The sequence below is a fragment of the Mus caroli genome, chromosome 3, assembly GCF_900094665.2.
Source record: "Mus caroli chromosome 3, CAROLI_EIJ_v1.1, whole genome shotgun sequence".
Taxonomy (NCBI): Eukaryota; Metazoa; Chordata; class Mammalia; order Rodentia; family Muridae; genus Mus; species Mus caroli.
Genome location: NC_034572.1, coordinates 96012979 through 96025990, shown reverse-complemented (window position 1 = coordinate 96025990; position 13012 = coordinate 96012979). Strand labels below are relative to the sequence as shown.

Here is a 13012-nt window from a genome sequence, read left to right as displayed (position 1 = left end):
AGAGAGAGGGGGCAGAGAGGGGGCACAGAGAGAGAGGGGCAGAGGAGGGAGGGAGAGAGAGAGAGAGAGGCAGAGGAGGGAGGGAGAGAGAGGCAGAGAGGCAGAGAGACAGAGGCATTGGATGCCCTGGGGCTGGAGTAGCTGGAGCTGGGTAGCTGTGAGTTGCCCAATGTGCATGCGAATCAAACCCAGGCCCCCAACAAAAGCAGCATGCATTTTTAACTGATGAGGCCACTGATCCATCCCTATCATATCCAAGAGCAGGGACTTTGTTGTTGTCCTTGAAGAGAGGGCTAAGCTGAGCTCTGCTCCAGCTCCAGAAGCCCTTGTTTGGAAACGTGACCAGCCACTCAGTCTCCTGAGCTGTGTATTAACTTCACTGAAGTGGCAAGAAGTGAGGAATGAAAATATGGTCGGGCAGTTTGGTGACAGTGCATTCAAGCAAGGTGACTATGGGGAGACTGTGGGACACACACATCAGACAGAAGACCGAATAAAAGGAGTACCTTCCCGCTGCCACTCACCTGCTAGAGGGTGCCTCTTGGAACAATAGAGAAACAAGAGTGATGCATTCTTGGAGTGGCCAGGGAACTTGCTCAGTGTGCACTGCTAGTAAAGGGAGGAGCCTGTCCCCTGACTCCTGTGATCCTTCTGAGGCACAGAGCAGACAGGCAAGGAAGCAACTGTCTATGAACGGTATTTGACACTTGCCTTTTCCGAGGAGATATGACTTAGGGGATTTGTTCTGGACACGTGGAGGGCCTGGGTAGCTGTCTTGCACACACAAGCCTGTACTGGCCAGTGGGAGAGGCCAGGCTTCTGCCCTGCTTTATTGTTAACCCACATGAAGGAACCTGCTTCCCATCACCACAGAGATGTTTAATGAAAAAACTGGGCATGGTGGAACATGCCTGTAACCCCAGAATTCAAGGAGTAGAGAATTATGAGTTTGAAGCCACCATGGACTGAAGATGAGATCCTGTCACAAAAAGGGGACAGGGTTAGGAGAGAAGGAGAAGAAAGCCACAGCGGGGAAAGGGGAGAGAAGAGGAAAGGGACAAGTCCTTTGCCCCTCAGCAGGTGGAGCCTGGCAGCGTCATGTCACACACTCCTCTCTTCTGGTGGAGATTCGGGAAGACATAACTGAAACATAGAATCATTTCTTTTTCTCCAAGTCTTACTTTATTGGAAGGGTCAGGGACAGCACTTGCATCTGCCTTATGTACATTGTCTCCTCGTCCAGAGTACGTGAGCCACATGGGAGCTCTCAGGCTGCTCCTGCCTGGCACCTTAGAGGTCTGCTGGGATGGCTTGATGTGGTTGGTACAGGTGGTGGCTTCCAGCCCCTCCCTCTTGACTCCAAACCACCATCCAGCCGAGGACTGGCATCAGTGTAGATTAATGGCTGGTGAAAAAGGTCCAGCCATGGTGGGGAGCACGGGCCGATCATGCCAGCCACTCACCAGGCTGTGCACCAAGCCGGGTTCATTTCACTAGCAGCTGAAGTACAGCTCCAAGCCCACCTCCACTCCCCTCAGCACTGATTCGATCTCAGCTCCCCCTTCAGTCTTCACACTGAAGCAGCCTGTGGCATATGCATAGTCCAAGACCTGGCTCTTGTTGAAATTATTTAGTCTGAATTATTTGGGCCAGCATGATGGTGGCTGAGAGGAAGGACCCTTGCTGCTAAGTGTGGGAACCTGAGCTTGATACCTACCCCACGGAGATGGAGGAAACCAGCAACTGTCCTCTGACCTTGACAAAGGCATGGGGGTGGGCACACATTCCCTCAGCCTATTAAATAAATCCAAATAAAATAAGGTATGAAGTTCTCTTTACCTGTGTACAGAGATATCAAGATAGTGTTCACGGAACTCCACAATCTAGGGTATTGTGTTAAAATCCACAGTTTATCGCTTCCACCAACATCTTATTGTACTTAATCTTGAAGAACTGTTTTATGAAGGGTTTGGAAAGGGTGAATAAAAGGTTATGTGATTAACACGGTATTTAATTTTTAAAAAATCTTCTAATCTAGCAGTCCTGACTATTCTCAAATGAGCTAATAGCCATTGGGGTGGATTTATGTAGCAAATTGCTGTCTGCTGTATTCAAATTATTCCCTGAGCTCTGACTCCTACAGAAAATACCAAATATCATGGAGACGCACAATTATCATGCTTAATTAATGTTTGCAACCAAAAAAAGCACAAGGTTGGAATCTTTAATATCATTGTGGATATTGAAGAGCTGAAGTTGACTGACTATTATCTTGAGATTAATATACTTTTCCCCAAGCCAGACTCTGGGGTCAGAAGGCAGAGTATTAAAAGTATTTGAAAAATTCACTGCAATTAATTGCTGTAGGGGCTAATTTTTTTTTAATGTCTTGCTTCCTTACGCCTGTGCTATGGATTGTTCTCGCCTGCACACTTCACCCATTAAGTGGTGATTCAGAGTGACAACAACATGGAAATGAAGCAAGTTAGTTAATCACCATGAAACTGCTCTGGAGATGCCCGGTCCAAGTACACCCCACTCTCGGGAGCTCTCATTACCTGATCTGTGAGGTTTTCCTGCACAAAGCCATTTGTAATTTTTATGGAGAAGACAAGGGCAAAGAGGTTGGCGATGATGCTTGTGTGGAATTGCTATCAGTACCCACTCAAGGTCCTGCAGGGCCCTCAAGGTCGTTCCTTGGGGTGTTGGGAAACTGCTGTCTGTTCTGGCTCCGCAGTCTTGGAATATCCATGCGCTAGGAGTCTGGGCATGGAGGTGGTTGTTATAACTTGACTTTCCCAAAGTGTGTCTTCAAGATGCAGGGTGCTGGATCAGTGGGTATAGGCCAGTCTTGTGTGCCCGTGTTTAGGTGGCCTGCCATGACAACCAGAGAGCTGCCATTGTCTTCCTGTGCATGTTGACCAGGTGGACTGAATGGCCATGGGTTGGCCCCCATTTCTTGGAAAGCTGAGGTGGTACTTGTGAAATATACAGGGCCCCAGTACAAGTCCACCTTTCAGAGGAGACTCAGCAGCAGGTGAGGGGTGCTATGCCTCTTTAGCCTGCTGGAGTCACCGCCTGTCTCATAGATTCATTGACCCACTGTGTGCCCACCCGTGGCACTGCTTTTTATATGATGATGGGTATTGTGCTTAGTAGAAATACTTACGTATTAATGAACATGAGATAAAGTAGTTTAAATGCCAGGTTGACCATAGAAAGAAGATGACCCCTCAAACTCCAAATGTCCCTCGGTGGCCCTGAAGGCAAAGTGGCCAGTTAGCTCGTTTCTGCACTCTAGTAAACTCAAGCTGCAAGGCTGGCAGTAAAGGTGCCAGGAGGCACAGTAGCACGTTTCAGAATCCCAGCAGTCAGAGGAGAGAGGCAGGAGGAGCACTTCGGGTTCAAGGTCAGCCAGACACAGAAACAGAAGTCCTCTTTTTGTGAAGATGCCTGTAAGACTGCAGCATTCACCCTCACACACACAATTCAGTGAGTGTTCGACTCGTGCTGGCAGGCACTGTGAGATTAGCACACAGGCTTCCAGTGTGCCCCCAGGAAGCTCAGGGCATCACTTGAGAGACAGGGGAGCACGAGGCTCACTCGGCATCATGAAGAAGGAAATGTGGGAAGATGTGACAAGGAGAAGAGAGGGCCCGTTCTGCTGAGGAAGGTCAGGTGGGGTGTGGACATATGTTACGAGGACGGACAGGAGTCCAGTGATGGGGAGGATGGAGATGAGGGAGGGGAAGGCAGTGATGGGGAGGATGGAGGTGGGGGAGGGGAAGGCAGGGGTCTAGCAATGTACAAGGAAAGGTCAGATCCTTACAGCAATAAGGCTTCCTGGCACAAATAGAAATGTTTGCTTTGCTTTGGAAGCGAAGCCACGTCCCCACTTGGGTTCTTGCAAGGTAGGCTGTGTGTCACGTGTCACTCTTAGGTGGGTGATGCAGTCATCACCTGCCCTGGGCCAAAACAAGGGGAACAAGAGAGGTCCAGGTTTCCCTGGAGGAGGGAATGACCTAATTCTTGTAAAAGCCTACTGTGCTCAGCTCTTTGCTTACCAGGCACAGCTCCTTTTGAAAAGAGGGGTCTGTGTTTGAGATCAAATCTCCCAACTACTGTCCCATAAAATGTCACCATAAACTAGGAGGATAAACAAAAGTAGAGGAGAGTGGGTCATTTAGGCCATGGGGTGGGGGTGGGGGTGGGGGACATGAAACAGACAGACCTGTGACCTGTGACATTCCAACACTGCTGAGAGTCAGGCTGCACACACTGAAGTTCTCAATGCCAGTAGGGAGGGCCTTCTGTGTACTGGGGCAGTGGGGAAGGATGGGGTGGCCCCACACTATGCAGTATGGAAGGAAAATAGTGACACCTGATGTCCTGTGGAGACCTGAGTACAGCACACAGCCTGCTGAGGAAGGTCAGGTGGGGTGTGGACATAGTTACGAGGACGGACAGGAGTCCAGTGATGGGGAGGATGGAGGTGGGGGAGGGGAAGGCAGGGGTCTAGCAATGTACAAGGAAAGGTCAGATCCTTACAGCAATGATACAAACCCAGTAAAAAGCCAGAAACATTTTGGGGCATTCATATTTAAGACACACATACCATGAAAGGAGGCACACCCTGGGACATAAGGCAAGCCGAAAATGAAAAATTACAATAAAAATCACGGTGGAAGGTGACTTTAAAACAGTGTCTTCTTTTTCCTCCCAACAGCCTTCTGTTTCTAAGCACAGAGGCCACATAGCATTCACCCCCAGCTTCTTACTTTCCAGCAATATTAAAATTAAAGTCAGCGGTTCTCAATCTGAGGGTCACAGCCCTTTTGGGGTTGAATGACCCTTTCACAGGGGTCGCCTGACACCATCAGAAAACAGAGACATCAGAAAACACGGATATACATTACAGTTTATAACAGTAGCAAAATTACACTTCTGAAGTAGCAACAGAAGTACATTTATGCTGGGGTCACCACCACAGGAGGAACTGTATTAAAGAGTCACAACGGTTAGGAAGGCTGAGAATCGCTGCTCTAAGTTACAAGTCTACTAGTTCCTAATTTCCTTCTGAGAGCTGATTTCCCTGCATGTTTCCTGAACAGAACACAGGTTGAGGGCTAAAAATAGAAACTCTTTCCCCGGTATGTTGTCACTTGTGTTTGCAGGGTAGCTGTGGGGACAGGAGAAGAATGTGGAAAAGTCTGTTGGTTAATTATCTAGCTGTAAAGTGTGCAGCCCGCCTGTTTGACAGCTCCTTGATGTCTGTATTTTTCATTTCTTGGCTGCTAACTTTGCTTTTAGGGTTATGCCTGAGCAGGGAGTCCATTTTAGGGAAGTACGTCGGTTATTCTGTTTTTTCAGATGATGATATTTCTGCCATGTCAGAGAAATGATAGATTTGACATCTCCATAAAGCACGAGGTTTGATGCATTCAAGACATGCTGAAGACACGTTTTATGATGTTCTTTAAAACTCATCAGCAAGCTTTTCTCTGTGTTTGATTGGTTTGTTCCATTCAGTAGTAATTCCTGTTCCCAGACTCCAACCCTGTGAACACCAGGTCTCCACAACTAACTTGAATCGCTCTCTTCCCCATTTTATCCAGACCAGCCTGGCTCACTAAGCATTTGGGGATGAAAATAATTGTCCTCATGGTCTTTCTTTCCTATTAATTAATAAGAGGGAGTGGGATGTTTACATCTTGGGTCTCACCACTGTCAGCTTGCCATCTCTGTCCCACACTTGGTTTGCGACCAGGGTAGATTTGCCCTCCACGTACCCAGACTTCAGTGGCCCTCTATCCTCAGCCTGTAACCAAGCAAGCTTGAATACTGAACAAAACCCTCTCCCAAGCATGACTCTGATACTCAGCCAAGAGTAAGTCCACCTTCATTCTCCTCGCCTCACCCCTCTCTGCGAGTTGGAAGGCTCCGCCGAGCACCTGGAGCTGGGCTCGCACCTGTGTTAGACATATTTACATTCCTTTCATCTTTTATGGTAGAGGCATCTGCTCCTGGTTCTGGCCTGCACTATGCCTGATTTCCTCTCAGGCCTATTTTTCTGTAGGGGAGTGAACTATGCTATCTGGTTTTGCCACCAGGCCCTTCCAATCCATTTTGAAATAAATACAACAAATACTCAAGCATTCTATTTAGTGATTAGAGAGAGCACATGCACAAAAATGGGTGTAGATTGTTGAGTCAGGTCAACATGACGGGATAAACATGTTTGTCTTGAGAAGAGACAAAGTTTGGAGCTGAGACAAAAGGATGGACCATCTAGAGACTGTCATACCTGAGAATCCATCCCATAATCAGCCTCCAAACGCTGACACCATTGCATGCATCAGCAAGATTTTGCTGAAAGGACCCTGATATAGCTCTCTCTTGTGAGGCTATGCCGGGGCCTGGCAAACACAGAAGTGGATGCTTACAGTCAGCTATTGGATGGAGCACAGGGCCCCCAATGGAGGAGCTAGAGAAAGTACCCAGGGAGATAAAGGGGTCTGCAACCCTGTAGGTGGAACAACAATATGAACTAACCAGTACCCCTGGAGCTCGTGTCTCTAGCTGCATATGTATCAGAAGATGGCCTAGTCAGCCATCATTGGGAAGAGAGGCCCCTTGGTCTTGCAAACTTTATATGCCTCAGTATGGGGGGAATGCCAGGGCCAAGAAGTTGGAGTGGGTGGGTAGGGGAGTGTGGGGGGGGAGGGTCTGGGGGACTTTTGGGATAGCATTTGAAATGTAAATGAAGAAAATACCTAATTATAAAATAAATAAAAAAGAGTTTCTTTCCTATTAATATACATAGAGAGACAGTGGGGCCTTCATACTTTGGCTTTGCAAGCGATTGCTCAATTTGAAATGAATTAGTGTACAGAGAATATTCATTCTGGTTGCTTTAAAATTTGCCCTGCCATTAACAAAAAATGAGGGAAGAACCACTTCAGTAATCTCCAGCCAGTAAGGACTTGAATGACTGACACATTTTGATTTTTAAAATCTAAGATTCATTAAAATGTTTCTTGAAAATGTCAGGGTCATCATTATATTTTGATTTGTTATAGTTTAATTTCTTATGTCCTGATGGTTTCCTGGTTTGGCTCTTATCCTGACACTAAATATCAACCATTGGGTAAGAAAATGAGCTAGCGACTGAGCTCGTCTTCCAACCCTCTCCAGGTAGCTAAATCTGCGAACCGTCTTCAAGATACAGGGACCCTGTCTTACTTTATCTTAGTTGAGTTTGGATCAAGTAAAAAAACCCTTTAGATCACATAGTAGCTAAGTAACAAGAATGTAAATGATACTTTAGAAAAACTGAAGGCAAAACACATAAAACAGAGTCAGGTCAGGGCTGTGGAAATCTGTCTGTCAGCCGATGGCCTGCCTCTGCCACTCCATTTCATGGAACTCTGCTAGGGAGATACCTCATCTTCTAGCCAGCCATTCTCTAGTTAGCATTGGGGGAGGAAAATCTGCTTTTCAGTTTTTCTGGTCATTCTTGAATGAATTCCAGGAGAAGTGAGGGCCTAACCAACATTGACTTGAAGAAAGATTAGTAGAAATTACTTTGACACTTGGAACTGGCAGGCTGAGAATCAGGATTTGGAATTTGCTGGCTAACTGTCCCTTGGGCCATTTCTTCCTAAAATCATTGTCCAAGTTGACAGCTATTCAGTTGCTGAGGGACAGTAAGTACTGTAGCCTTTTTAGTGGATATGAGAAATTTGGTAAATACAGTCAACAGAATACTCATTTCTTCCTGATTAACAGACCCAGCTCAGTGTCCACCTAAACAGATTGGCAATCCCTAAAGAACAGAGAAAGGAAGGCTAGAGTTGCAAGCCAGTTTTTAAAAGCATGTAAGCATGAACATTAAGAACATGATGACTATAACAAGTATCTGAATTAGGAGGGTAATTCCATCTGCTCCTGTCTGTCTATCACAGGAGCAGGGCTGACCCTGTAATGGATGCTGAGCTGTCTTCTCCAGGACAGCATGGCATCTAATGTCTCATTTGTCCATTTCAGAATATGTCACCACGTTCATTCCTCCTAGCTGAACATTCTTCTGCAGAACTACCGGTGTATCCAAAACAAATTAACTTCTCACAGAACAAAACTCTTCTCCAAGTGCCAGAGCTCTCTTCATGACTCTTACATGACATTCTGACATATATTATACCCTGTCTGTCATGAGCCTTAGGACTGTCTTGTCGAGACCTTCATCAGTCCAGGCTTATAGGAGATACGAAGCAAGAAGAGAGAGAGAAAGAGAGAGAGAGAGAGAGAGAGAGAGAGAGAGAGAGAGAGAAGACGTACTTTGAGGACCCTAATGAGTAGTGTCCGAGCCTGGAGAAGGGGTAACATAAAAACAGAGTCAGGCGGCCCAGAACAGTGCCACTTGAGCATTCTCAATAAGAAGGGCTCTTGGGTGACCCTGCAAGGGCACTGGGAAGATGAAATATGAAGATTCTTGTACCCTCCGAGGTTGCTATCTCTGTGACATATTGTGCTGATCCTACTACTAAGTGTCCCTAGACAGGTGTCAGAAGATGGTGCTGATCAGAATCTAAGGTCATGATTGTCTTACAGTAGATAATCATACTCTAGGAATTCCTGTTGTGGTAAATGTACATGGCGCAAAGCTGACATTATCCACGTAACATAAAGAATAATGTTAAGGGTAGAATTCTGTGGCCTTGAGTATATTCACACTATCCTGCAGCCATTGCCAGTGTCCATCTCTAGAGGAAAGTCTGATCCCATTAAACAGTGGCTCCCTTGCTCCTCCTCCTCTGGTCCCTGCAACCACTACTCCTTGTCTTTGTCTCGTACAGGTACCTCATGTGACTAGCTTCATGCAGTATTTATTCCTTCGTGCCTGGCTTGTTTCACTTGCTATAGTGCCTTCAGAGTTTATCTGGGTTGTAGCATGAATCCGACTGTGTTCGCTTTAAAGGTTGGATAACATTCCACTGTATATGAGTATGGCACACACAGAGTGTTTCTCCTGCACGTATGTCTGTGCAGTGCCCTCAGAACCCAAAAGATGGCATTGGATCCCTGGAACCAACTGGCGCCACCAACAGTTGTCAGCTGTCATGTGGGTGCTGAGGATCAAACCTGGGTCCTCTGGAAGATCAGCCAAGTGATCTTTAACCTCTGAACCATCTCTTTAGCCCCACTTCCCATTTTAATTTTTTTTTTTTTGAGAAATGTATTCAAGGGATTTTAAACACACTAGTCTGTTAAAAGAAAGAATTACTCACTGGTCCCTTTAAATGTGCTCTGGGATGTGCAGGCATCAAGCAAAAAAAAAAAAAAAAAAAAAAAAACAGAAATGGAGCAATGCATCTCCTCTCCAAAGACTGCCATGGATGCAGGATAAAGCCACAGTCAACAATCAGATCTGCAATTAGCACTTACATGCTGTGTCCGTTCTGTTAGAAGTATATGAAGAATCCTCTGGGAATCTACCACTCCAGCAATGGCTTCCAGCATCTCTGAAGCTTGGATATGGTCTAAGATGAATATGATACCAGATTCTGGCTAAGAGCAGTTGATGCCGTAAGGTGTCCCAATCTGGGCTGTATACAAGACTAATTTAGTTCACTGCATCTATTGCTGTCTGTGGCCTAAATCGTCCCCTTTCTGTTTCTTTCTTTCTTTCTTTTTCTTCTAGTGGTTTTTAATTGCCAACCGATCTTACAAAGTCAGCGCGGCCAGCTCCTTTTTCTTCAGTGGTGTGTTTGTTGGTGTTATCTCCTTTGGTCAGCTTTCAGATCGATTTGGAAGGAAAAAAGTCTATCTCACAGGTAATCTGTCACCATATGCATACACTGAATAGGGGGCTTTATTTTCCCAAGACTGTTATGGAAATACAAAGGGGGGTTATTTCCTTAAAGTCCTCTGTGAGTTCGCAGGTGGACAGAGAGCTTCTGTTTATTACATTGGCGCGAAGCCACGCGGCACGAGTGACGACTCCGGCCAAGCAGTTTTTTGGAATGAGCTCACCTGGCTAAGACCAGATAGTTTTGTTAAAGAAATTTTTTTTTGACAGTGCTTTCTGCAACCCCCAAATTGTAATCTCTGCCCTGCTTCTAAAGAGAGCAGCGAAGGTGTGCCACAGCCTTCCCTTCCATTTCCCTGTATTTTTCTGTGTTGATTTATTTCAAATGAGCTCTATAGGACCTGGCGTAGCTGTCTCGACAGGCCGACTATGAGCAAGGATTTTCAATTCCTAGCATTATTACATATAACTGAAAATGGTGTGTGATTGACAGAAATTGTAAAACAAAGAAAACAGGCCTTGGTTTTTCTTCCTCATTTTCAAGGCAAATTGGCAGGAAAAAAAACATATCTCAGGACATTTAAGTTTACAAAGATTTATTTTTACAAACTGATGAATATAATTTATTATTTTCTCCAAATGCTGTTTTGCTTCTGGGTCACTGAATATTGTTCCTCTCTCCCCAGGTTTTGCTCTTGACATCTTATTTGCTGTCGCAAATGGATTTTCCCCCTCATATGAATTCTTTGCAGTAACTCGCTTCTTGGTGGGCATGATGAATGGAGGGATGTCCCTGGTGGCCTTTGTCTTGCTAAATGAGTGCGTGGGCACCGCCTACTGGGCACTTGCAGGTACTGCTTTACTTTTGCAGTGAGAGAAAACACACTTGGACTTGAGGCACTTGAGATCTACAGGTGAAGAGAGCAGTGAAGGGCAGCCACGCCTTCCCTTCCATTCCCCTGTGGTTTTCTGTGTATTAGGGTATTCCGTACCCTAGTGCTGGGAACCCGAAGTGTTCCGGATTCCACATTCTTCTGCATAATGAAATGCCTTGGAGATGTGGCCCAATTCTAAACACAAAATGCATTTACATTTCATAGTTGCTTTATGCGCATAGCCTGAAGATGATGCTATGCGGCATTTTTAGTGTCTCTATTTTGGGTTCAAACCGTCATGTCCAGGTAAAGAATGGATTTTATTTTTATTTTTTTCCACTTGAGGAATTGTGTCAGCTCTCCAACCGTTTCCAATTTCAGGACATTTGGGATTGGGGGTTTTCGGATTTGAGGGTGCTCAGCCTGCATCACACTTGTTCTCTCACATGTGCACTTCAAGGTGTCAGAGATCGTGATGTTCATATTCCCTGGTGAGAGTCTTTCTTCCCTGGGCCTGCCTCACAGACAGGTGGCCAGATGACGGTGGCGAGTGGCCCATTTGCTCAGAACAGCATTCATCAACTTCTCCCGACACCGGGAAACAGGGCAAGGGCAGGGAACTCTTTCTCCTGAGGCCCCTTACTTCATCCTAATGACTCCCGTTTCGTGGCTTTCCTCGTTCTTACTGTTCTCTCTGGTTGATAGAGGGCATCATAGGGGCATTTCTTGCTGGTGCTAAATTTCTAAGTTGAGGCCATATTTTGAATCTCTAATAATTCCAACATCCTGTCAAGGTGGCACATACAGTAAAAAAGAAGTGTTTAAAATTTTTACAAATTTAAAATTTTGTGTGTATATGCATTCCCACGTGCATGCGTGCGAGCGCAGGTGCCCCTACGCACATGCTCAGAAAGAAACTTGCAGGAGTCAGTTCTCTCCTTCCACCATGGGGCACCTGGGGGTTGAACTCAGGTCATCGGGCTTGACAGCGAGCACCTTTACCCACTGAGCCATCTCACTAGGTTGTCTTAGGTAGGGTTTCTATTGCTATGATGAAACACCGTGACTAAAATCAAGTTGGGGAGGAAAGGGTTTATTTCACTTTACTCTTGTAGTCTGCAGTCCAGGGAATTAGGGCAGGAACACAAGGAAGGAACCTGCATGCAGCGACCATGGGGGAGTGCTGTCATTGGCTTGCCTCTTCATGGCTTGCTCAAGCTGTTGGCTTATAGGGCCCAAGACCACCAGCCCCGGAGTGTCACTGCCCATCAATCACCAACCAACAAAATACGCCACAAGCTTGGCAATGGTCCAGTCAGTCCTGTGGGGGCATTTCTTAGCTGAGGTTCCCTTTTTCAAAACGGCTCTTGGTTGTGCTATATTGACATAAAGTAACCAGCATAAAGGCTGCCCCTCCCCCGAGGAGGTGGCTCAGTGAGTGAAACACTCGCTGGTTTCAGATTCTCCAGCATTTACATAAGAAGCCAGGCAGTGTGTGTCTGTCACCTCTGCTGGGGAAGTGGCAACAGTTCTGGTTCAGTGACAGATCCTGCTTCATATCACAATGTGGAGAGCAATAGAGGAAGACAGTAATCAGCCTCTGGCCTCCACGTGGCCAGTCACAAGCACCTGCATACACATCCCTGTGCCACACGCGCACACGCTATGGGGCTTCAAATATTGTCTTAGGAGAGTGCCTATATCTAAACCTCTACCTTTTAGATTATAGATTTGCACTGATAACTTGGAGATTCTTTTTTAAAAAAGAAAAACTTTCATTTACTTGACAGTCATTGGTACAAACAATATTTTTGCAACAAAGTTGACCTTATGATTGGAAAAAAATGCATCTAAATGTCAAAATTATGATTACTCTTTAGAACTAAGTCGCTAATTTTTAAAAACTCTCTTGGAATTATAATTACATTTCTCCCTTGCCTTACCTCCTTCCAGACCTTCCCTCGTGTCATGTCCCTCCCCAGCCCTCTTCAAATCCATGCCCTCTTTTTATTGTTATTGTATGCATCTATGTAAATGTTTATACATATGCACATATACTTCTAAATATAATCTCATCAGTCCATATAATGTTATTCATATGTATGCTTTCAGGGCTGAGCACTTGGCAGCAGTTGGTGTGCTCTTCCCTAAGGGAGACCTTCCTCCCCTTCCCAGCCTGCCTCAGGTACCCGGAGTTATGCGTGTAAGGTTGAGACCTTGTGGGCTTTTCCCTGTCCATCTTGGCATGTCCACTGATATCGCCATAGTTCCGCTTACCTCTGGGCGGCAGTAATGTTGGTGAGACTTTATGGGTGTAGCTTCTAACGTT

General features: G+C 45.8%; 1 protein-coding gene across 2 annotated transcripts in view; it reads left to right on the top strand.

The window, feature by feature from the left end:
• Slc22a15 (solute carrier family 22 member 15) overlaps positions 1-13012 on the top strand; it is a 60143-nt gene that overhangs the window by 16746 nt on the left and 30385 nt on the right. For both annotated transcript variants that reach the window (XM_029475587.1, XM_021157961.2), the window contains exons 3-4: positions 9701-9833; positions 10495-10659. In XM_029475587.1, coding sequence (XP_029331447.1) covers positions 9701-9833; positions 10495-10659 — 298 coding nt within the window. The remainder of the gene's footprint in view (positions 1-9700; positions 9834-10494; positions 10660-13012) is intronic.